This window comes from Anopheles coustani, chromosome 2, assembly GCF_943734705.1.
Source record: "Anopheles coustani chromosome 2, idAnoCousDA_361_x.2, whole genome shotgun sequence".
In the NCBI taxonomy this organism is placed as follows: Eukaryota; Metazoa; Arthropoda; class Insecta; order Diptera; family Culicidae; genus Anopheles; species Anopheles coustani.
The window spans coordinates 78,346,230-78,372,870 of NC_071289.1; the positions used below are offsets into that span (position 1 = coordinate 78,346,230).

The window sequence follows — 26,641 nt, forward strand, 5'->3', positions numbered from 1 at the left end:
CGAGAAAAATTGCTCCACAAGAGCCTGCGAGCAAGTAAATGTGCATACAGAACGCTTCCTTATTTGCATCTTCCACCGTGCATCCTTGCACCTTTGGCTGGCACTTGGCGCAGAAAGAAAATATATCATTCTCACCGTCACCAGCGAACGACGATTATGCTCCACGTGTCCTTCGCCCATCCCGCCACACCAACCGAGCAACCCGTTGTAATGTTGTAATTTCCGCGCCCCGAGTAAGACGATGCGCCTTCGTGTTGGATGCTTAATGGTGCCACAGAAGCGGACGAAATTGCATACGTCACGGCAGACAAGCATCGGAGCGCGCGTTCCGTAATGCCGCGAAGGATTGCATGTCACCGACGAGGGAAGAAAAACACGGTGGCATTCGGGGACGGCGCTACGGGCGGGACGTCGAGATGCTCAATTAATCATCTTTTGCTTGATGAAAATTGCAATCATTGCTATATGCCGTGCGCGGCGCATACAGAACCGCATCCGACCACCGGAATCGGGGCAAGGAGAACCAGTGCATACGATGGGATGCGTCTTTCACATGGAATGTGCGCCGCGTGTAATGAGTTCCTCAGTGATGTGCATTCTTCGTACTGACGTGCAATGGTACAACTTAGAAAAAAAATTAACCACCATGAGTGCGACATGATACTTTGTTTACCGATTAAATGCTGGGAAACGGTTCCGACGAAGTTCTTTCTATGAGTGAAGAACGTTGGTAAATATTGGGAGTTGATGAAATTTCCATTATTGAAACCATTATGAAAATGCTTCTAACACGATTGTTTGAAGTGATTGGTGTTCTCATTATGTTTTTATGTATTGATTGGTTTGCACAAAATCTAAACTAAATAGTATTATGTGGATTGTTTTGAAATTCTATTTTTTACTATCAACATTTTAAAAATTACTTATACTTTTCCCATATTGAATTTAAAACAACACATACAAACATAGTTTGTTTTTTTAAGAAGCAGACATTCATTTCGAAAGTAGCTAACGCAGCTTTTCTGTGATACATTTTGAAATATTTACTCTCATTATTGTTTACGTCTCATGCTATTAAATTTCTAGGCTTGACAGTTTTATAACTTTCATTAACATTGTTTTCATTTATGAACAAACAAGAATCTGACCGCCTTTGGATTCCAACAAACCCGTAAGCCTTCTCGAATCGTGCTTTGTTTCGGTTTTGTTATGCTTGCCATCAAAACATTATCGTTAAGCCGGCCAGCCGACGAACCGAGGAGTTTTCTGCCAAGAGCAACTGTTTCGCAACGGAGAGTCAAACAAAGCAGAAGCAAAGAAAAATTAGCAACTAAATCGGTCAGCCCTGTCGAGATGGGTTTTCTGTTGGAGGCGCAGAAATGGTGTACTTTCAAAATATTCCGGTTTGCTAGTTTTTTTTTGTTTGCCTCCCCCATCCGACCCTCTTCCCGGGGGCGAGGATTTGGGACGTAAAAATACCTTAAAACAAGGAAACAAAACTCCACGGTATGCTTTATGTACATCCCCTTGCCCGAAAGGCAACGGCTTGCCCTGTCCGGAAGGCCGTTTTCTTTTGTATATGGGTACTTTTTTTTTTTTTTGTGAAGTTTCGTTCCCGGGTTGAGTTTTCCGGGAGGAAAAGTTCGTCTTGGAAGTACCATTTCCCGTTCGCTGTGCATTTCCTGACCGAACTGACTCGCAGTAGTTTTGGCATCTTCAAGTGCGAGCTTGGGACTGCACGAAAGGCAGTTGTGTTCGCCTCTGCCTCTCGCATGTATATTCATTTGAATAATTTAAGACAATCTCCCGCGCTCTCTCCGAAGAGATCTCTCGTTTTCGCCGCCTTGCGCCTTGCAGGTGAATGTGTTTATAAATTTATTACCGAGCGCAGTTGCGAACACACCGGGTGGAAGGTTCGGGGGCCCGAAAAAAGGTAACCGAAAAACCTAAGTAAAACATGAAGGCAAAGATTGTTCCCAGAATCAGGTTTGAATGGATGCGTGCCGATGCTGCCCTTTTTAGTCTTCCATCGTTTCATCTTGTCTCATTATGCCCGAGCAATTTTGTCCTGTCCGTGTTCCAACTGCCCGTGTTCGCCTCACCTCACGGAGGCACACCCGGAGGTCAACGAGTCCGTGCGCTCGGGCTGTCGGGCAACACGGCAACATAAGCCACATAAACACACGGTGACTACCCGGTGAAAGGGAAGCATTAACGATCCTCCGCTGCTCCACGTAGAAAATGTACACTGAGCCATCGTCCGCCGCTTCTGGGGCGTGCTCACATTCAGCGGGCTCATTCAGCAGGTTTGCCTTTCTTTTCCGGATGAATGGAGCGGCGGAATATTTATCAGAGCGCACCAGCGGTTGGTTGTGCGCAGCGACAGTTTATGCCAAGGACTTCCGCCTCGGTTCGTTCGTTCACTCTGCTTCCTGTTTATTTTATTATTTTCACCGAGCGATCGGACCAGGTTGAACCCGGTTTCTTTTTTGGACCGGTCAGCGCACAATAAGGGGGAGGCAAAAAAAAAATACATTAAAATTCAACGAAACCCAACAACTTCCTTCCTTTCTTGTGCGAAATGAATACGAGTGCTTTCGGGGGAGGAAGGGTGGCGCAAGCAGAGTAGCACATTTCCGGCAGGTTTCGCGACTTGCAGTGCGTACGCGGCCCGTTCTTCTTCAGGTCCGGTGAGCGGATCGGAGAATGGTTCCGCCTACACCCACCCACGGAGGAAATATCAAGTACGTGCAAGTGCTCCAGCCAGGGACCAAGGTTGGGTTGAAGTTGCTCTTTTTCCGCCTCACAAGATGTGGGTGATTTATGAGTGTTTTAAAAGTACACTGTTTACACTTCCTGACCGTTGCTGTGGCGGTTTTCTGTGTGTGTATGTGTGTTTGTGGTCCCTGTTTTTGTTTATTTCTGTTTCCCGCCCTCGAACAGGATGGGCTTTTTATTTATAAACTTTCTTCTGCAGTATACTGCACACCAAACTGCAGCCATCGGGGTTTTTTTGCTCCTTTCCTCCTTTTTTCCAGCCTGCAAAGTTTGCGCCAGCGCTCGGCACATTTATTTTACACTTTTCCGGAAGTGGGGATGAGCCCGGCTACGGCTGTACGAGCCATCGTTCGGAAGCTTCCCGCTTCAAAGGTTACACCCGGCACCGGTTCGAGTGACGTCGGGTTGGCTGCACTATGCTAAACTGCAATTGCACTCACTTAGCGATCGGGTTGCGGGGAGTACGTTGCTCATACAGCGCATTAGATGGGTCGCTCTCGATAAAGCGTTTCCTTTCACGCCGAGCGGGGTCGGTAGAGTGGGGAAAAAAACTATCCCCCTTCGAACATCCATACGTTCCGCTTCCCGGCTGGCCTGTCACGAACTACGAGTGGCGGAAAGTAGTTTAACTTTTTTAGCATATTTATCTGCTCACTGAACGCAATTCACACCGACAGCCCATTTGAATTGCAAATCGATGCAAACTGGTGGCTCATTGCTGTGGGAAGGGGTGCGCAGCGGTGAAGAAAACTTCAACTGCAAGCACCTGATCTATTTTACATGGTAAGTTATGGAGCTTAACATAAAGGGCAGTTAGATAACGGAGCGGTAAAGTGGATGAAAAGTGCATTAGTGTAAAAATGATATTTAGTGACGAAGATATTTGAACTCTCACAAGCTAAATCCTTGGAAAGACTAAAAAAGTATCAATAGATGTTTTTAAAGTTCATGATAAATTGAACGTGAAGAAGCTCAACGAAATTATGGGCAATAAGCCTCAGTTACTAAAAGAACACTCATACAGGATATAGTTCAACATGATTCAAATTATTCAAGCTGATGATAAAGTGAACCTTCAAGTAATATGCGTTCTTAATTTATCTGGCAAATAAAGGTTATTATTGGTTAAACGCCTCATAACTAGCGTTACTAGCATCAAACTATTGGTTTGATATTTCCCATCCAGATCCTCCCATTTCATTCTGCTCCGTCACCCTTGCAATGGCTCATAAATAGACTGATGGTACTCAAAATGCATCAATCACTCCAAAACGCTCATCACGGGGCACCATAATGGATCCGTCAAGTAAACCGAAAACCGAAACTGATGCAATCGAGTTATGTTTCAATTTCCCCTTTGCCCCTAATTCACGCCTTGCCACCCAACCACCGATGGCATGCAGCTATCGAGGCGAGATTGTGGTTTTGCGATCAATCTCCTGTCGCCCGGAGGACATTTGTGGACCGCACAAGCAAACCGTCTTCCAACGTCAACCGTCGTGATTGCTTGCTCGATCGAAAACACATAAATTGATGGCAGCTGATGGATCCCCCAGATTGCACCTGCCTTTGCATCCACACCGGTTGGCAGCAGTGGATGACAGCACGTGTGAAAGGTGAGTCATTCATTTGGTAATTCATCTTCATTAAAATGCCGGAGCACCGCACTCATGTACAACAAATTATTCATAGCCCAAATTGCTTGCTATTTCCTCAGACTTTGGATGCAGTACAAATTGATCTCAATGGAACTAACACACAACAGCACTAGGTTAGATATAATATTATCAACTTGATAAGCTCTACGTAGAGCTTGCTTTTAAACATTAACGAGGGTGCCTATTTTAGCACTCAAATCTGCAACCTCTGTTATTTTCCTTCCGATAGCGAACAGCATGGCAGCAAGTGTCAAAACCCTTGCCATGGTTTATCAGCGTCTATAATTGCTTTTTCAATAATATACGAACATCGGCCCAGGCACGGCTGAGATTGAGCTCAAACTGCGGCATCAGCAACGAACGGTGGGTTACTATCTTCCGTACAGCGTTCACAACGTCCAACCATTCCGACACGGACAAAAAAAACGATGTTAAGTTATACGGAACAGGATAGGAGAAGCAGCAAACGAGATACCAAACCATGGTACGATTGAAGAAGAAGGCTCGAGAAAAGCTTTCCTTCCATTCTTTTTTTCGTTTGGTCCCTTTGCGGTATGTGATACTCACTTGCTTCTCGGCTGTACGCGATAGAGGTAAAGTCGATTTTGGCAAGGCAAGACGCCATGGATGCCCAGAGCTTCCCGGTGCAGTACCACTTATACTCGGTGGGAGAGAATCCCCGGGAACTAAGTTACGATATGACTTTTCGGTCGTATTGGGCGTAGTTTTCATGGTACAGCTTCCCACACAAAAAAAGGGGAGGAAAACTAGTGCTTTATGATTCACGAGAAAGTGCTGCGAAAAGGCAGAACGACCAGGAAAAGTCTCCGGCCGACGGAGCCCTTTCCGTACCAGTGCCAGCAACTGAAGAAGCTGGGAGCTTATGATATGGGAAAGCTGACGTGAAAATGAATAAGTAATTCTTTTGTCACGTGACGGACTTCCACCAGGCTAGCAAGCCCGCAAGCGATACTAACCGAGGACATCGAAAACGAGGCCGGGGTCAACCGAGCTGCACCAGAGATTGGTTCGGTCCCGTTGACCGTGAGAACCCGGGCATCAGGAGTTCAGAGTAGGCCTGATTTTGAGGCTTGGCTTTGGTGACCGGCAAGGGTAATCAGATTTCGTTGTCCTTTTGCCTGGTGCTACCGAACCAAAGCGCTGCATGAAAGCGATCGTTGGAACGGGTTGCCGGTTTTACTGCCGACTAGACGTCAATAGCCTTTTGGTACGTCCTGTGCATGCGCTAACGCTAGTATTTCAGGCTTTCTTGAAGCAGAATGGAGATTAAGGTAACGCATCATCAGGCACTGGAAGGAGCTTTTATCTCAAACCGGAGCTATGATGGCTTTACACGTGAAAGCTACATTTATTATGAACCACGAGTGTAGAATTTGTCAACGGTAACGGTAAGGCTTTGAGGCACTCAAAAGGTCTTTGTACAGGTTGCGCTTTTTCTCAACAAACTATGACTAAAAATTAAATAATCAAAACTTTGTAAAGACGTAACTGTATTGGTAAAAAAACAAACTATACAAATAATTAAACCTTATACAAACTATCTTGTTTTAATTATGAAGTGGCAATTATTTACCATACAGAGCGTAGTACGAAACCTTCCGACATATAGCATAACAATAAAATAAACCAAGCGTTAAGTGAACGAGCGGCTTAGCAGCATAATGAGATTATGCGGCAAATGGCGATTTCCCGTCGAGCTCGTTATTTCAAATTAAATCGAAATGCCAAAGATCGTACCGACTGGAGTAAATGAAGATACCGATGCGGCATCCAGCAGCATTACCAGCAGATCTCCCGCCCTCTCACCTTCCCTGAAACGGCGTCACAAAAATGATGCTAACCTCCCGCCCGCGTGCCGGTTTTGTCGTTTTTCTCCCGGTGACTCTCCATTGATCGATCGAAGAAAATCAACCGGAAAGGCAGAAAATGGCGCTTTACGCCGGTACGCCGCGCGAGAATGGATGTCGAGACGATGCTTTTCGGGAGCAAAATTCAATTTCAACACTTTGGCAACGGCGGCCCACAGCAACAAGGTGCTAGTGGCTGGTAGTGCTGCCGGCGCTCTAGCGCGTCACTACCGGCACCGGGTTTGCTGAAAACAGGGAAAACCATTTCAACAGGCACCCCCCCGGCACGGTCGGTTCGCTATTCGGCGCGCGGCAGGCAAAGTTCAATCATGCTACGCGAGCTAGCAGAGCCCGAGCCGAAACGACGCCCAGCCGGGTGGTTGCTACCGCCAGAAGGATAAAGTTTTCCGTTATCAACCATCAACAATTGGCTTTGGATTCGCGAAAAATGCACCCCGCGGAAACGCGCCGGGCGAGTTTTCCCGCCGGGCGCAGTTGGGTTGTTGGTGCGTACGGTACGATCGATACTGGTGATCGACAGAGAGACGCGCCGGCAATTACTTTGCGGCTGAATTCGCTCGAAGGACTGGCTGGCAAGGCGGAGTTTTATTTTTCTTGGTAGAATGGTTCGGAAAGGCGGTTCATTTTGCAAGGCTTCTGTAACACGAAAGGAAAGGCTTTCGCGAAATTTAACACGATGTTCTAACCACGTTCGTTACCAACCACTTATTGCATTTCAATATTTCATGCGGTGGAAAAAGACACGGTTGGGTGTAAATTTGCCAAACGATCGAATGGTATTATCGGTAGAAATTGAGTTTACATTTACTTCAAGAAGATAATTTTGCTTTCTAAAAAGAAGTCACAAACACACCACAACACTCAAATGACGTTTAGCTAATTTATACTGCGAACCTACAAATATTCCATTTTCGTTGTCTATTTGAGCGTAAAATGTGTGTATTTTAAAATCTAAACTTCCACGCAATTGATTTACCAAAGGGAAACCGAGCGCAAGTTCAATTTCCCACCGTATTAAACATCGTGCGTCCCACAGTCTTTTCGCCAGCACGTTGGACATGGAAAGGGTGCCACTTCCGGCAGGTACCAAGGTGTTTGGGACCGGGAGAAAGTTTATACAAGTGTTTACATTACACCCTGTAGCTTCTCGTGCGGGTGGGGTTGGACCAGGTGGGCGGGCAATCGACTGCAACTCGAGGGAAAACTCGCTACGGAAAAGCTTTTAGTTGCGAGCCCGGGCGATGCGAGGTGTTGCGCGTGAACGGAAATTGTATCGAGCATCGAATTGAACATCGAAGTTGGTTTTCCATCCGTGGTGATGTGCGAGGCGATGTGAACAGGTTCCACACCGCCGTACGCAAAACACGCGCACGGTGCCCCACGGTATGCCAGCGCGCGTGCCGAAAACTTTTCCAGCGCTGCACTCGGAATATTAAGTACCGGCATCGGGAAAGACGGAAAGACTGTGGCAGCATCGTTCCCGAGCAGCATAAGACATATGGGATGTGCGGCCGCCTTCGGGCTGGCAGATGGAGGTTGATTCAGGTCGCGAGGTTAACACCTTCCACATTCCGTCGTGTGTTCTCGTGTGTGGGGAATCATTTTTTTTTGCCGAAGCTCACGTGGAGCTGACTTAATTTAGCTAAAATCAGTAATCACGTCGCGAATAGACGCAGTTCGAACTGCGCTCCGATTTGCCCTAATTGAGTGAGTGTCGACCTGGGGAAAAGGTAAATTAGGAGCATGTCAAACTTCTGACAGCGACAAGTTCATCGAGTGCATGTCAATGAAGCACAGGTTAAACTCAATATAGAGAGTGTTCCATGGTGGAAAACGTTTAAATGGAACAGATAAATACTGCTGAAAATTTGATATTTTTAAGTCTATCGAACATATAGTTTCCGAAAATTTGGAAACATTATTTCCAATCATAGCTAGGGTAACGGTACCAATACTGATGCGCTTAGTAATGAAACTAACAATATGATTAAATTCAGAAGTGTTAAGAACACAATATTTTACCTTTCTGTACCAGTTATGATTGAAATACGACTTTTCTTCTGGAAATCATCTATTTTCACCGTAAAACATTAAAAATAGACGAAAAAAGCGTATATTTCTACCGAGTTGGTTGCGCCTATAATGGTGGTATGGTTCCTATAGTTGTGGTAGTACTTGGAAATGATTTAAAACAGAAAGGTCAAATATTCATTGGCCAATGCATTGTCTTGGTCATAGACCAATGCATTGGCCTCATAGGCCTCTCATAAACCAATGTATTTAGCATTGATTTAAAGACTTAAGAAAATCATGCCATACCTGATAAATTCTTGATAAATCTAATTCTGGAGCCTTAATTTATTACGGAATGAGAAGATTTATCTTTTCAACACTCCGCAGAAGTTCAAAGAACATTTCATAGAAGAACAAATATCTCCATTCTATTTACTTCGTCGTAGAGCTAGAATTTTATTCCACTACATCCACCATTGGTACTAGCACCACTATAGGATCACTTACCCTATTAATAAAAATTTGGTAAAAACTTTTTTCGCTCCATACTAACGCTTGAAAACAGCTTGTTTTTACGACGTTCGAAAGTGGAAGGTAAATCAATTTGTGATTAAACATATCAACATGCTTTCGTCTTCCACTTCAGACACGCCTGGCGGATAAGGTAAACATTGAACTTAGTATTTGAAAACAACAATTTGCTGCGGGCACAAAAAGTTTGTTTCGACCAATAAAGCTCGTTCGAAAATTGAAGACAAGTCTTTTGGAGAAATTTCTTCTCTCGCGTGCCACAAACACACACACACACACTCCCGCACACACTCTAAACCGTGTAAGTAAGCACTCGGGCTGTTTTCCACGACAGGAACGTAATTATGAAGAGATTAAGAAGATTTTAGGATCTTCCTTTCGAAGGCACTCGAAGACGATCTCGGCATTGCGAAGAAGTCATCCATCCGTGCTGTGTACGTCCAAGCTCCAGCGGAGAGCAAAGCTCGAGCTGGTACACATTTGCACCTCCACGAACCTTCCCCCCCCCCACACCCCCCCCCCCCCCCCACCCAACGCTCGTGCCAAGCGAACGCGTGGCTAACTTTTCCCCCTCCCCCTCCATTCCCACAGCCCCCGTTTGATGGATAAATTCATAACATTCATAAACCTTCATATCCGCCACTAATTTTACGCTCCACTCGCTGCAATCACTTTTCACTTCATGGACATGGTCGGAGTGAACCGGGCGGGAGCCGGCTGTGTCCGCTGCAAACCTGAAGACGGATGGTCTTTTTGATGAGCTTCTGGATAACGTTACTATTTACTTGTGTGACGGCAGCATGTTGTGCGCCCGGCCCCGAAAACTCGCAAGTGCTACAAATCACTGGAATCACATTGCTGCCATGGTTGGCGCGTGTGTCGGATTCGTGTCGGAATGTTTGCCCATCGTCTCGGAGATTTTGGCCATTCCAGGGAAGTCGAAAGCGGGTGTACTTTGCCGGTTGGGGTGGGGCGGGGAGGGACGAAACTTGTCAAGTTGCCGTCGGGTGCGGGTGTTTTATGAAAATTTTCATTTCGCAACTAAACATCAACCGACATCATCTAGAGAGCTTATGACCATGTGTGTTTGAGTATGCTCGTACGTAGCGCTCGCACCCCGTGTGTGTGTACGTGTGTTGGGATGCCCCATGGAAGGAAGGAGCGAGCAATGGTTGTTTAGGGAAAGTTTTCGCGGCATCTGCTCCAGAACCGGTTAAAACTATCGTTCGGTTAGTTTACACGATTATGACCGACCGGCTGGCGAGGGCCGGGCCTGGGCAGCTGGTGTAGTATGTGCGCCAGCAGGCGGTGCCGGGCTTGTTCTTCCGTCGGCCGGGAAAACTTTGCCAAAGTTTACCGACCCGGAATGTGTCGGAGGCAGCAAAACCGATGCCGGTCGAGTTTTTGAACTCGCAACGATAGATTACATTTTGGTGCAGATCACTTTTTCGGGTTATTCCTACGGTGGCATATTTCTAATGAACCGCCCAGGATCCCGTGACCTCATTTGAATGAGTGGAAGCAAGGTATGGAGTCTGTGCACATACGGCCATTTCCCAAATATAGTAACATTATATGGAAACTTTTCAACTCTTTAAGTGCTCGAATTTTAATCAATGATAGTTAAGCAAATATTATTTGAAAACAGTCGGTAGAAACATGAACGAAAGGAGTTTACCATTTAAGTTCATCTACTCACAATTAGATTCTCTTTAAGCATTTTTAGTAAGCAAATTGACATTCTATTTATTTATTAATTTTAAAAAGGAGTATTTGTGGTATAATAAGCAAATGAAAATTTTATTTAAATACTCCATTTTAAAAGCAACATTTGCAACAACAACTGAATCATCTTTAGACTTACAACAACTAAAAAGATACCCTGCATTAAAGTGGTCTCAAGAGTGTTGGCTTTATATTGATATAATAAAACATCTAATTGAACTTTGATTTAACAGAAAAATCACTCTTCAGTAGGGAGAAAGCATGTACTTACTTGACACTCGTAGGTACCGTGATCCCGGCGCTGCACGAACTTGATCTGCAGTGTCCACGTGTTGGAGCCGGGCGTGTGCAGGATCGCGAACCGTTCGTCGTTGGTGTACATCTGCGCGCCGGACGACAGAATGTGCCAATCCCGCCGTCTTATCCACGAAATTTGATTCTGCTCAAACCGGGGACAAAACGAAGGATAATATTGCCGTTTTGTCGTTGACATAAAAAAGGTTTCGATTGCGTGATGTCATGTGGGTGTGGGTTCGTTTTCCGGTCGATGGTGTCCGGTTGAAGTTCCGTTCGTGTGGGCGCGGCCGCATGAAATCACCGGAAAAAGAGAGAGGAAAAGCGGCCGAAACCGAAACAAAACGGAGGCATAAATATCCAGCGAACCCCGTGATAGACGGTCGGTGATAAACCTTCGTGGCATTTAGTAAATAATACTGTGAAACTCGGAAGGATGTGGAAAACCGTCTATTGATAACTCAGTCTAAAACAAGTTGCCCCGAAAACCGATGGCCTTTTGGGTGATGCCCGGCTAGGTTCAAGGTTGGGCAGGGAAGCAGAAAGGAGCGAAGGAACGGGTAATGGACCGAACAAGCAGTGGAATACATCAAACGCTTTACCGCAAACATTCAGGTTTGGAATCGTGCTTTCATCACGAACTCTTTGTAAATATGTTGACCCATCGGGAGAATGGAAAGGAACATTGATCGATGAAACGAAAAGAACTAAGGAAGCGTGTAGGAAAAAACATAAAAACAAACGAGAAAAAAAAAAACAGTGGAAGATCCTATCGCAAGCACGAATTGAGTACTGGTGGCACGAAATAAGGTTAAAAATGAGGGATGAATATAAATGAGGTCTGTGAAACTTCCGGTTTACTCTTCTTTTATTTCCTAGAAAGAACGAACGTAGAGCAATGGCAACTTTGAAGGCATTTGAAGGCATTGTGTTTTTTTTTACCGATTGAAAATGATATTGTTGAAAGCCCATCTGGAAGTTTCATGATCTGGCCTAGCTATGGGTTTTATCTATTGTACCGGAGAATCACCAAGATGTTTTAGCTCTATGGTCGCTTTTTAGAGACCTTAAACAAGTATTCACGCTTCATAAAATGTTTGGATTGCTTGTTAATTTGAACAATACAATTTTCTTATGTGTAATATTTTGCTAACGAAGTATTCTATAAGAAATTTGAATGATTCATTGCGGGGCAAATATACATACAAACATATTTTTTTTCAACAATGAAAAACGACGATCAAGTTCCAGGATAACCAACCAAACAATCCAAAAATCTATAGCCTAAAGAAAGAAAGAATAACCTGGATTTCTCTGTTCTGATCTCTGTTCTGAGTTTCTTCAATGTCCCAGAAACTGCCTCAAAAAAAGAAACAAACGCATTATTAGAACCCGCTGGTTGATTTAAATTTTCTTTAGAGATTTATTTTTACGTCTTTGCATAACACATGAGACGTGTGATGGCTCTGGCTCGGATGTTGTGTTTATAAATAATTTCAACAATCTTTCCCATCTTCACTTTCATAGAATTTGAAGATTTCTTTGCTACGCTTACTGATATCTACCATCAACCGGTGAGCCAAACCGGATCAAGATTCGTTTTCGCCCTTGTTCGACTTCCAGAGGAATAATTTGATATCCACAAATCATCGAAATACTTATTGTTTCCCGTGGCAGCTTTCCATAAATTTGATAACATACGGTTTTGTAACCAATGCAGATATCGATCAACACATTTGGTGGGAAATAAATATCGCCAGCGCAATCGGGAAGGAAATAAATCTAGATTTTCTGTTGATTGTTTTCGATACCTTTCCGCTTCCCTGATTGTCGTGTTCCGCCTTTATTCTCGGTCTACATCACGTTCCAGTCTCTTTCGAGTGACACCTCGGCGGGGGCTTTAACCTCAAAAGTTCTGCCTTTTCCTTGTAAGTGCTAGAAGAAAAACACCTCTCTATGTCTCTCCTTCTCTCTGATTGCTTTCCTGGATGTCTCCCCGTGGTCGTTCAGTTTTGGTGAAAATTGAAGCCATCACTTCTGTGGAGTTCCGCCTACAGTATTCTGTCTGGTGTCTGCTTTCTTCGTCGATACTTTTTGATGCGTTCGCTCGATTTTGGTGACTTGCTTGCACTCGAGACGATTTGGTTGCCTTTTTTGTGTTGTTCCCCTCCCATCATCTTTGCTGGTGAATGATTTCTGATGATTTCTAGCGACACAGACTGAAATTCTCGGCCGTCGGCACAGTTCGAGAAAGAAACCTTTCGATGAACAAAAAAACCGAAATCAATTTCGGAATCGAGTACCACGAGGTTCCGAAATTTTCCGATGAAATCCAACGTTACTGGCACAGGATGGCGGATAGGACGAGCGAAAATAAAAATTGCGCTGATTTATCTCCCAACGGGCGTTTGCCGGCTTGTTTTTCCTCGCAGCAGCTTCCATCGGGTACCCCCTGAGTTTTTCGTCACCGATTTCCCTCCCCCCCCCCCCCGCCCTGCATTCTGAATCGGTTTCGGTCCCGTTCGTGGAAGTACCGAACGAAACACGCCAACGGTTGGTTTCCTGCCGTAAAATTGGTAGCCAGAAGCAGTTTGGCAACCATCTCCAGTTTCCGATGGAAATGGGATGGATTCTTTTTTGTAAGTGTTTTTTTTTCTTCTCACTGTGCACCCACTTTTACTTCAAAGCTAACCATGGGTTGTGTCCCTCATCGGGGGGGATCTGTGAAGAAGAATCTGCTACTGCTTGCAGTAACGGGAACTTCACAGCTTTGCGAGTCAACGCGTGCTTAATGTTCTATTTTATCGCCAATCATTTTTCCTAATGGCAGCCCTCTCCCCAGAACCAGCTGGAGTTTTGTTTCTTGCCGCGTGCTCTTCCGAAAGAAAACGATGTGTTTTTGTTTTTCCCTTCCTTTCGTCAGTCGAATGGGGGCAAAAAAAAAAAAGGACGAGGCATAAAATAATGGGACCACCAGTGGTTCGGAAAGCTTCGATCGCAATTCGGTTCAAGAGAAGATAAAACAATCCCGCCGGCCACTTGAGCACATCCATCACTGATGAGGTAAGGCACAAGTTTGACAAGGGAAGAGGACGGGACATGAGCATGAGGGGAGGCCAGAAAAGCATCAAGCCGAACGTCTGGATTAATCAAATCAACTACCTAACTTCCAGCCTCCAGCAGCGCACACAAGGGGGGCCAGATGCGCTGGGACGATACTTCAATGTGAATATGATAAACAGAACCGAACCCGGAACCGCGTTTTGCCTCCTCCGCCGGGGTGTGGGGTTTATGGATTCATATTGAAATGTTATTACCAGCAATTCCGCTCAAGTGCGCAGTTTGCTTATTGATTGCTCCGGCGCCTAATTTTATGTCGCAAACTTTTAACGACGGATAATTCAAGGAGATGCGTTGATCGTTTTCCCGCCAAAGTGGAGCGTACGGTGGATTAGCCACTCGGTAAAGCAACAGGCGGTTTCTGACGACGTCTGCGTTGGATTATGCTGAACTTTCGGTAATGGCTTCATTGGAAACTATAAACTAGTTCAGTGACATCCGAATCTGCATGAGTGACTTTAATGGGCATTGAGGTTTTTATGAGCTCATGCTTGGCTGGTAATTTTCCATTAATCATCAACGAGTTTTACAGGGGTTGATTCGAATAAGGAAAATAGTGGATATCCAATTTGCATTACTTATGAAGCAATTAGTGAGGAATGTCGCCTATGAAAGAATCAGGCAGATTCGTGACAGATCCATGAAAGATTCATCAAGAAACATTACGGTTTCGGAAGATTCATTAGGATTTGAAGATTCGAATCCCCAACGATTCATGAATCCATCTGAATGAATCTTAGGTTAAAGATTCATATCAATGAATCTCGCTTTCATATCAATTAATTCATATCAATGAATCCTTAAAGAATCATAAAAGACCCCTAGTTTGTCCTCGTTCCATTGTGAATTCTTTCATGCCGATGATCGTGTCACTGTGCAATGTTCCAAGTTTGTGACCTTTGCCTATTTGGCCACTTTTCGACGCGTCTCGCGTCACAGCATGTGCGCAGTACGTTTGAAAACAATAGACACATGAAAGAACAACTTGCACTTGATGGTTCAATATCGGGGGTCTCCATAAATAATCACTAGCATATGTAAAGTTTGTCCCGAATCGAGCCTCGCTACCGCTGGTTGTGGTAACGGTTGACAAAAAACGAAACCCTTTGCTGCATCGATTCGAAACCCCGATGCCACCCGACGGGGGTGGGTCGATGGGGAGAAATATAAACATTAATTTATAACCCCCCCTGCTCTGTTTCACCATCCTGCCCGCACACCTAACGGCTGTTACTGTTTTTCATGGCAAGAGTCATATGAAATGGCCAAACAAAACAACGACCCCACCGCACATTCGCCCCGAATAAGTTATCATAAGCATAAAGATAAATTATTGCCCTTACAACCATTCCGACCGGGCCGTACACGATGCCGATGGGTCCTTTGTTGCGCTCGTCGTTCGGCCGCTCGTCGGTAAAGCCGTTTTACGGGGTCGAAGAAAAGGAAAATGAATCACGGCTGATGGCTAGGTTAATAATTCAAACTGTTTCTTCTCCGTCCGATGTGAGAGACAACATACAAACTGCATCGAGGACAAGAGTTTACGGCATACGGGCGACACAAAAACATCAAACGTTATGAGTACGGTTGATAATTTTTCCTCCCGTATTGGCAAGGAGTGGACAAGTTCTCAACACTCATGGAGAACAAAAGCGGGAGTTATTATCCCTGTACAGCGATCCTCCCGTAGGAAGAGTTGTGAAAACTAAAATATCATTCAAACAACACAAAGTTCACGAGAAAAAAATGTATCTGATACCTCATCAAAAACATAATTGCATCATTTCCATTTTAAAATGGGAGCATTCACTGTGAACAGTCAAACAAATCCACGCGCATTTTGTTTTGTTTTGTGTTGTTTTTAAACTTTGAAGAGCCAACAAAGAGCCACGAGCTATTTTTTTCAAATTCATTATTACTGGAAAAGTACAATTATTTTCAAATATCAATACCCAATAACAGCAGGTAAAGATTTAATCTTAATCCAGGCTAATATTCGTGTTGAAGTGTTTACTTCCGAAATTGATTGATTTATTAAATCAACATGAAAACAAATAGAACCATTCCAATTTGTATCCAAGCAATCCACCATCAGTATGAATAAACTTGTTATTATCAGGAATAAACGCCGACTAATTGAGTTCGAACATTCGATTGTTCGTTGGAATGCACGTTTCATGCGCAATACAATGTGAAGAATAAATGAATAAGTTTTATTTGTTCAAGAGTTGAGTTGTGATCAAATAGCATTTTCAACGAAGAACGAAAGCAGCGAAAATTGAAAATATGGAAACGGGTTTCATCCTCCCGTGATGTGATGATTGTATGAATGTGGTTTAACCCTTTCACGACGAAGGGAAATATTTTTCCCATCTACAAAACTCGTTACTGTTTGATTAACTATTATTAAAACGATACTATTGAAACGAAACATCAAAGAAAACATTATGTCAAAGGTAGTAAATGTCTTTCTGAACGAATAAACAAAAAAGAACTATCAAAATTAATTGCTCCAAAACCAAAACGTTCGTGGGTTCAACCAACAACAACAATTCAGTATTTGGGAAGTTTATTAGACTTGAGGAATTTACTATGTTTTTATAGAAATGGTTAAGATTTTTTTTTCATAATTTTTATATGTAATTTGTAATTCAAAAAATTCCGATATCATCACTATACACGTCATTTTTTTTACTTTTATGGTTCATAGGGAAAAATATTTCCCATGAAATTATAAAAAACCTACACAGACTGCTAGGTTTTTCAGGTGATATTCTCTTATTTTACACCCCAAATAGCCAAAATATTGTGTTGTATTGACAATTTTAATCTTGAATAGCTTATGGTCCTCAAAGGGTTCATATTTTCGTAAGCAAAACAATTGTGGTTCAACATAGTAGTTCCCAACAAGAATTGGTGCAGTAATGAAAGAAGGAAAACATATAACATCCAATAGAAGGCAAGGTTTTCAGGGCAACTGCGGAAAGGGTTTGAACATTTTTAGGAAATCTACGATTATTCTGTACAAATACAATGAAAATTCCTATTTCAAGAAAAATTGCATTTTCACAGCAACCTTTTTTCAGTGCTAAAAAGGGACGAAACTCGACAATGTTAAAAACTTCACGTGCAATATCTACGAGGTTCACTAGTACTTCAGATGTGAAAGGAGTGTGGTGTACGTTAGTGTGGAGGAATGCAAATCAAACACTTAAACAAACCCAATTTACACCCACTCTGTCCACGCCGGCCACTTTGCACACCAGGAACGCCACTCCCCCCAGCTGGACGGTTGTGTTGTGCGCCATCACCTGCAAGTAGAGAGGAGAGCGAAGGATAATGTGTTAGACGGAGGGATGATATTTCCTTACGAAACGCAAACAGCACGAAGAGAGACTAGCAGTAATTTGTGCAAAATATAAATTACATTACACGGCAGATGGCGTTGCCACGGTCACGGCCACAGCATTGCGAAACCGATGGTATCACTTTAATACTAATAATCCTCATTTATCTTCGTGATTGATGAATGCGGGCTAGCTGCTAATGTTTCGTCCATCCGTCAAAGCGTTATTTCGAATGGCACAGCATTATAATGCGATGGTTTTCGATTTGATGTAATAATAAATTAATGAAACTCGAGAGAAGGAGTGGGAAGAAGAGTGAGAGTGTGGGAATCGAGAATCTGTCCACTCTTTGAAAAAGCCATTCCTAAGAAACGAAGACAGAAGCAAAGTCTCAGAATCTTTTGATTTGTCAGCTAAATGTAGGAACGATGGCTTTCATCAAGATAGATTTTTGGGAAGTTTTGGAAAATTATGCTGGATTGTTGTTCGAAAAACATATTTTGAAAGTAGGAAGAAAGTGAATGATGGTTCGAAGAACACTTTTTCTCCATAACAAACGACAAAAAAGAGTATTTAAATCAAACGAAATGAATTTCAAACAAATTGGCACTTCATATCGTAAAAATCTTTCAAAAAAGAGCAGAAGTAAAGGCCACCACAAACGTAATCTATACAATCAATTCAAGCTCACCAGCAGGTGAGTCGTGAAAAACGACAAACAGGATCGTATTGAAAGCGCAAGAACCAAAACCCTTTAAGGGTGTTCGAGCCCTTTCTATCGCTCCCGGGTTTTCCGCTTGACATTTGGAGCGGATACGTAATATTATGCAAATAAAGGCACGGACATAAAAATCTACTTTGGAAATTTGTGCCACACGAAACCGATTCCTCGTTTCGAACCGACCCACACAGCCACAAACATTCACTCGCACCGATATCTCACGGCGGTTGGCTTTGGATGATTCTCGCTCGAAAGGTTTACCACAGTCCAAGGGGTCGTCGGGTGCAGTAGAGGCGGTTTCGACGAACGACCCATAAAGTAGTATACGGGCTGCATATAGCGCTTGCGTGAGCCGAACCATGTGTGAACTTGTGTGCGCATGTGAGTGCGATACTCTTGGTTGGCGCTTTCCACTTCCGATGCGAGTACGATTCCGCATGCCGCAGTCAATATTTGTCAAATGGTTGTGAAAGATTTATTTTCAGCAGCCCCAAACGCAACCTCACTCGTTCTCAGACGATTCTTCCTTTCCATTCCACACGTGCATCATTTTTCAAATTTCCCTAGCTCGTAGGGCCGCAAAAGGATCGTCTTGAATACGACAGCCGAAAGCCGATTTTGGTTTGTCAAAGGTTGGATTCCCTGCACGGTAAAGGCAGGTTTGCAAACATACTTTACTCGGCACGCCCTGTTTTTTTGCTTTGAACGTATGATTTGATGGAGCATCACAGGTTCTTACCACTTACTTTCCTATTTTGAATTAAAAATGGACCACAGACGTGAAAATGAGACATAAATTGGAGAGCATAGATTCGCCAAAGAAAAACCCTGAAAAAGTATATATTGGCAGAGCAGAAATCACACATACAGTCTAAAGAATGGATGTGTTTTATTTCAACTATCAGAAGAGATTATATAACAAAAAATAGTTCAAATGTGATGTTACTACTGATTTTAATCAGCAATCGTTTTATTAGGAAAATAAAAATCACAAACCGATTTCATTGAGTGTAATGAAACTACACTTTCATAAAGTGTATCAATTTCAACCCTATCACAAACAATCACGTCTGCTTGAGCCAGATAATGCTAGCTCGGGTGTTCGTTTCGACTAGAATTTCCATTTGCCTGCACACAACGGAATCAGTTAGAAAATATGAGTGGTTTTTGTTACTGTTCTTCAGTGTTCCCCCCTTTTCATAGGATCATAACGGATGGAAAAGCCCTTTCCAATCCAGTTTGGTAACACACTTACAACAAAGGGGGTAAAAAACATCACGAAAGGCAATAACATGCATGCAATTTCAACCCCACAGGGCGTGGGGGAGGGGGGGAAACTTCAATTATGGACCGAGGGGCGATAATATCACTCGCCCCGAACCGTCGGACAAAATGTGGGCATGTTTTATGGTGTTTTTCCTGGTTTCGCTTGTTTTACTATTCAATGTCGTTTCACGTTTCGAATGTCGCTGCTCGTAACGGGCACGCCCACATACTCACACACACACACACACACACGATGCGATCGGTTGCGAGAAGGGGGCGGGGGGGTTTTTGTGGCGTTCACCATTTCGTAACGATGTCTCTAAATCATGATATTTAATGGATGGTTTAATTTTCAGTTAAAGCAACCACGTGCCATCTGCATCGTGCGGTGCAAATGCAATGCAAATGTGATTCATTTCTATGCAGCCCGGTTCCGAGAGAAAATGCGCACCACGAGTCTGGACCGGGCATTAGAATGCGTTTGTTTGCACTGGGACAGTTTTCCCAGCGCGGGCCAATGTTTGGAAAAGTTTAATTTATCAAAGCCAAAACACCATCTGCAAAAGCTCGTTGGATAATTATTTCCCACTCACACGGTGTTATTTTGCATCCATTGTAAAAGAGTTTTAATTGTTTGCATTTCCGAACGACAGCTTACATTATGATATCACAAGCAAATATTAACATGTTTGTGTATGTGGTTGTATTCTTTATGATTCAAAAAACAATCTATGTACGATCTAAAATAGGTAACACTATTATGAAGTAGATTTTTTTAAGGAAGAACTTTTCTGGTGTTTTTAGAATGAAGTTTTACGTAACGAACCACCTTGAACTAAAAAAAAACGTGATTCTTAAATAAATTAACTCAGGCGGAAAACGTTGTCAACAAGGTCAGTGAAGTAATGTATTGTATCTGCTTGGGTTCAACGGATAGCATTCGTGGAAATTCATCATCCACATATGATCCATCCAGTTTCCAATTCAGTAGTCACCCGTCCGGTCGTGCCAAGGCCGTCGGGCATCTATCACATCTTCTCGGCCCCGAGACGAACTGTCAAAACCATAACTCACCGGCCAGGACCAAAAAGACCCACGGTACAGCACACATTTTCGGGACCCGTCAACCTCCACGGTGCTTATCGCATCCATCGAGAGAAAGAGTGGCCTCCGTTCGGTGGCTAGGATTTTGTCGAATCGTGCGTTTTTATGACGGTCTGCCATTGTCTGGCGAATGACCCGAATATGGAAACTTTTCGCCCGTTTACGGCGGGCTTTACAATGTTTCGGCATGTCACCCGGCAGGACGGAGCTGGTTCGGTCCGAGCTGGTGGAAAAGATCCTCCACCCGATCCGGGGAGGGTGCCCCCCGGTCCGGTTGACGTAAACGTTCGCCCGCAGAGGTTTGGCGAATGTTTTCGAAAGTCGTAAAACGGTTAAAATTTTATCGGCTCCCCCTCCCCTCCCGCTCGTTACTGGTCCATTCTTGACGGGCCGTTTCCGGTTTGCGTAGGAATTGCGACAAAACTCTTGCTTGCTTGGCCAGTCCCGGCGGATACGGACAAATAACGACATCACGATCGTATCATCTCTGCTTGAGCCGAGGCATAATGCTGCCAACTCCCCGTTTTTGCGTCAGCTTAAGATCCACCGTTTTTCGGGAGGGAACGGGGCAGGCCGGTGAGTTGATGCATTGGTGGGTGAAGTTAATTTTTCACCGGATTTAGCCGACCAGCTTTGGCAGATGATGAACAACTGTGGCCCTTCGACGCTCGAGTCTCGAGGCAGGATGGCGCTGCGGAGCCGGGGATAAGAGCGTTTGAAGAATTACGCCCAAATTAGAGGCAATCGAGCGAACAGGTCGGCAACCGCAACACGGGAATGCGCTCTTCAGCTGGCCACGGCCACGGTTTCGGTAAACAGTAAAACCGAACAGGCTCGCAGAAGGCTTTTATGACTTTGAGGTAAGTGTTTCGGATAAAACCGTCTCAGTCGATTGAACGATGGATTGCAGGAAAATGAGAAAAGTTTTCTACTACGAAGCTAATGAATTTTGTTTCGAAAGCATTAACTTTAGGATGGAACGAATTTCAATAATTCCAACTTTCGGCCAAATAAGCCGAATGTAAACAATTTTGAGTATAAACCGTGCAACAAGTAAAACGAAAACATTAATTTTTCTTCTTGGGTTGGGGTTCCCAAAAACCAACGAAAAATATATGTACAACTGCAGTCGACTGGCCCGTAAAGTGACAAACAATATGATGCTTTTTCAAATGGCAAACGAAACAAATGCTTTTAAGCCGGTCGGGTGGAAAACCCAAAAAGGTAAAAGTAAACGTCTTCCACGACGAGGAACTTTGCAGATTAGCGATCACAGAGCGCAACACAGGCGGAATGTAAGATAGAGCTATGTTTTACCCTTTTTCATGTTTGGTTTTCATTTCGGATTCGACATCAAACTTAAATAGCATAATCATTGGATAAGTTCGGTCGTGGCAAGAAAGCTGCATCCAGGGGGAGCTCATAAAAACGGAAAGTTCATGCGAAACGGTTGCCCGACCAGCGGTTGCTAGCATTTGAAAGAAAGCAGGCCGTCCAGTTTTCCTGGACGAAAGTTTCCCCCGATTCGTTTGAGAAAATGGAAAAAGATACAACATCGGAAGGAGTGTAGTTAAGTATTGAAAAGGGAGAGAGCGTAAAGTTGGCGTTTCCCAACCGGCTCGCTGGCCGTTTGGCTAAGAAAATGTCCCCATTTTTCCGGACTTCCTACGAGTTGCTATCAGTTTCTGGCATGGGCGAGAAAGAGGCACCTTGCACAGAAGCCACCATGGCGCAATGAACACTGTGAAAAACGTCGCTTCTCGCTTGGGCGTCGATCGTCGCTTGCCTGCTTGCGCGCGTGCGGTTTTTCTTCTTTGATTTCCTCCAAAACCGCCCGGAGCCCGTTTGTGTTGGCCAACCGCCACGCCAATCGCACCGATCTACCCGCGAGTGTCATTAAAACCCGGCGCCGACCGATAACGTCGTTGAAGTTAGTGTCAAGAAACAAGGCAAGCTCGTAATGTCGGGAACAATTTGTGAAATTGAAAAACTTTCCACTGTTACAACGTGTCGCTCATCTAAAGCGTTAGAATGGTGGGAAGGAAGGGGGGGGGGGGGGGGTCGAGCTGGTGTTTGCAGGTGGAGCCAAGGGGTTCTGACAGGCGGTGGGTACTAAACTTTTCCACAGCCACACTTTTCCACATCCCATATCCCGCCCCATCCGGCCGGGTGTAACATCATCGGGGTGGTTTTTGCTGCTCGGTTTCGCTTGTATCTTGTTCTCGGGCCCTATAACTCTTGTCCGGCGTGCTGCGAGGATATGACCATCACGCTAGGACGTTCCCAAACTTTGCGTTCTCACAATGCCATGCTACCCTAGCGAAAGATAAAAATAACCAGGCAAAACTGTAGTCATCAAAACGAAAACCATAGATATGTTCCATTTCCGCCGGAGTATGGCACTGCTGGAACTTCTCTCTGTGCTCTGCTTCCGGACGGGGACGCGGTTCGAATTTATTTTAATTCGTTTTTCTTGCGAGTGATAAAAGTCTCACCACAACCATCACCAAAACTCTACTCGCATATCTTTGTTTCCTCCTTGCTAAAAAGCCAGCCAATGTGCAAAGTCGATGGCGTGCAAAGCAATGGTTACCGTTCACCGGCACCAAACACCGTCAAGCCCAACCGGATGGGAGTGACATCATTTGTTTCCGGTTGCCGGCGCGCGGGGTTCATAAGGTAGACACGCCTCCCCACCTAGTCACCTCTTGATTTTACCATCAACATTTTCCACTCACAATTGTTTCAGGCACTCTCTGTCCCACGAACCATTCCCCCCCCCCCCCCTCCCCAGCGATGAAAGAGCTATTAAAATAAACAAACCGTGAAACATCATTTCGTTAACACCACGTTACGAACAGCCGCCATTACGGCGGAAACAAGAAACCAATTTTCAAGGGTTATTCTAGTAGTGTGTATGGGGTGTGAGCTTTGATGTGTAATATATGAAAGGCATCCGGTTCGTTGGCGAGTGAAGGATATCGGAAACTTGTAATTAATTTTTACCATTCAAAGGAATTGCGTTCGCGATTATGCGTCGTTTCTGTGGCTCGAAAGTGGAACAAAACGAAAATACGGCACGCCAAGCCCTTTAATCTTAAGTCTAAAAGCACGAGGAAGGGTTTTATATAGACCCGTGATTACGTTCGGCAATAATTGATCCTTTCGATCATATGAACATATCGGTTTACTTAATGGAAAGCCTGGTGGAAAATTGAGTATGTTTACATAAGAGTGTATATAATTTAATTCGTTGGGTTTTGAATAGCATGGAATTTATGTAACCACACGAAACACAAAAAAAAGCGTCAAAACATGACCCTGAATCAAGCTCAAATAAACATTCACAATGGATTAGCGTGACTGGGGAGAAAATGGACTCGCAAAAAAAAAAACACACAAAAAATCGTTTCAGCAACCATCCATTCGTCAAACGGTTTTGCAATCGCACAATTCAAATCAGTCAACCTTGACATCGATCGGGGCTGGCGGACCGATAGGCAAAAATATTTTTGCCATTCGCGGCCAATTGAGTAGAAAATTGAGAAATTGATTTCCCTCCCATTACCATCGCGCCTTCCTTTCCCATCGTCACGATGGTCATGGTTGTGTGGTTTTCGTTCCCTTTCTATTGCAAATATAACAAACGAAAAAAAAAACCACCACCATCAATTGAAGTGACCGATTCGTTAGGGTTTTTTTTTGTTTATTTTCATCCTGTTTAACAGCGGCGTTCGAAGTAATCAAGATTTCCTCGGGCCAACTGTCGCCGTTGCATTCGCCGCGCAGGGAAGCAATTTTTCCTAACCTCGTGCCAGATGTGTGCCTTCTCGGAAGGAAACAGACCGTGGGCTGCTGCGGTCACTCTTCTAGGTCACCGGCAAGCGGTATGTTTCCGGTCGGATTCGGATGCTGTTACATTTCCCACCGCGAAAGCATCGCCGCACACACACACACAAAATTACTCCCAAAACAAGCGAAACCTAAATGACAAATGATGCAAAATTACGCCCCGACAGTGACAAGGGTGTTCGAGGCGACGGGTTGCTGCCGGCGCACGGTGGTCTTCTCGACGAAGACGAACAAACTCACAACGCCCGTAGACAGGCGGCCGAAGATAAATTGATCAGCGGGAGAAAAATAACCACCAGCCAGCACCGGAATAACTATTCCGTTTTCCACGGTGCGGCATTCCTGCCGGGTTTTATTTTGCTTTCCCTTCAGTCTCGCCTGTCCCTCTTCACAATCCGATTTGGACGATTTACGGCGCAGGCGAGGAGAAAATAGGGCAGCAAAAAAAAATTTAGGTCATTCGCTCGTTACCATTTTCGCCACGCGGATGCGAGGGATAACCCACCGAACCTGCGTCCGTTCGCAGTGAAGAAGAAAATGGGCTAACGAAAGGTGTTTTCCACACCTTCTCGCATGTCACGCGCGGAGGTCCGACGAATGGAAAGGATGGGTGAAAAAGACCAACACGGGTTAGTTTCGGCCATATTTACGTAACTAACTATCTTCTCTTTACCCCTCCCTTGCTTGTTTTTCTTTGTATGGAAAGCTAAAGGTTTTTCTCGAACGAAATAAATACCATCCTGCATCAAAGGGTGTCATCGGTTCAGGACACATTCACTCCATCATGACAGTCGCAGGTAAACTGCGTTTGCAGATGTTTCCGCTGACGATCGCTTGCCGCTTTTGTCCTTTCACTACATTTCTCTCTCCCTCACCTAGCCTGCCTTCTTCCGGCGTTGACCGTCGTACACGTCGTTCAAGCTGTCCAAATACTTAACATGGGTCAGTTGGGGAAGCTCCAAATCTGCGACCAACGAGACAGCATCAGCCGAGCAGATATTAATAGTGTTGGGTGCGATTTTCTTCCGCTTTTTTTCCCCTATTTTTTTCACCATCCCCTTCAACAGCGACACTGTAGACAACGACATTCTGGCGTCGTGACCCCCTCCCGGGGGGAAGAGTGTTTTTCATCCGGTTCCGGTTTATCTCGATTTCGGCCCCGACGACCGAAGGAAGATTGTCACTCCGGCCTCAAACCTAACATCATTAGCTTGTGGAGTGTGAGTAATTCCATCACCTCAACACCCACCACCCCCACCTTCAACATTCCTCAACGGCGGCTTCCGGGAAAGGTGTGTATCAACATCTTCTATGTCAATTGAGACGAGGCTGGACAGTGCGCGCAGTGCTCACCTCCGTGGAGCGTAAAAACGTGAGCCGAAAGGTGATGGACCCCCCCGCCGTGCCGATGTCGGAAATGTTAATGACAGCGGCACATCCTGCGCCACCGATTGGAGATTCGATACAAAGCGGCGGAACGGGGCTATTAGAGGGAGGAGCACTTTTGAAACCGTTTCGATAAGCGGAAACGATTGCATCACCTTCTATGATGTAACATGTTAAAAAGTAACTGTTACTGTAACTGTTAAAAAGTGTATATTTTGTGTTGTTTTTTCCAGGTTCATAAAATAACTTTAAACTAAACGGACACTGGCGAACAATATTTTTCTTCAACGAGAAAAAGCAACAGTTTCTCAAAGTTTGCCTTTAAACGATCCGGGCGTCCCGTGGCATAACAAAAGAAATGAAAAAAAAACACACACACACACATACATACACACCGACATTCAAACAAAGAGATACGCTCGCTTGTGTGCGCTGTTGTTGTTGTTGTTGTTGTCCAAGGGTAAATAAAAACAGACCTCCTCCCCTGGACTTTCAGGAAAAGTCACAGGCATATCCCATCTACGGCAGGATCATAACAATCTCCCGCAAGGAACCTTCCGTTCATTGTCCGGGACAGAGAATGAATCTCGGACGGACAGGATAGGGAGGGGAAGGAAGGGAAGGGGGGGGGGGGGGGGATATTATGTACTCCACGATCCGGCGACGACATGATGTTAATTAATTTTGCTTATTTGAAATGATTCCGGCAACTTCCCCGGGTGGACGCAGATTGCAGCCCGGAGGGCCAAATCGTTCTGGGTGGATGATTATCTATTTACGGGTGCTTCTGCTTACGGGAAGATGTGTCTTTGCTTAGGATCTGTAGTTTTTTTTTGTTTCGACAATTCTTTTCGTTGTTTTTCTACTCCATCTCCAGGACAGGACCTTTTTATCGCAGCACACGCTCACTTGAACTTTAGAGGCCGACAAACTTGTCGAGAACCTCGGGTTCAAGAG

At 44.5% G+C, this 26,641-nt stretch overlaps 1 protein-coding gene across 1 annotated transcript in view; it reads right to left on the minus strand.

Annotated features, from left to right (window-relative positions):
• LOC131265097 (zwei Ig domain protein zig-8) overlaps positions 1 to 26,641 on the minus strand; it is a 104,674-nt gene that overhangs the window by 47,154 nt on the left and 30,879 nt on the right. Inside the window, exons 3-4 of the mRNA XM_058267359.1 lie at positions 17,230 to 17,319; positions 10,866 to 11,033 (exon numbers count right to left, since the gene is read on the minus strand). Coding sequence (XP_058123342.1) covers positions 10,866 to 11,033; positions 17,230 to 17,319 — 258 coding nt within the window. The remainder of the gene's footprint in view (positions 1 to 10,865; positions 11,034 to 17,229; positions 17,320 to 26,641) is intronic.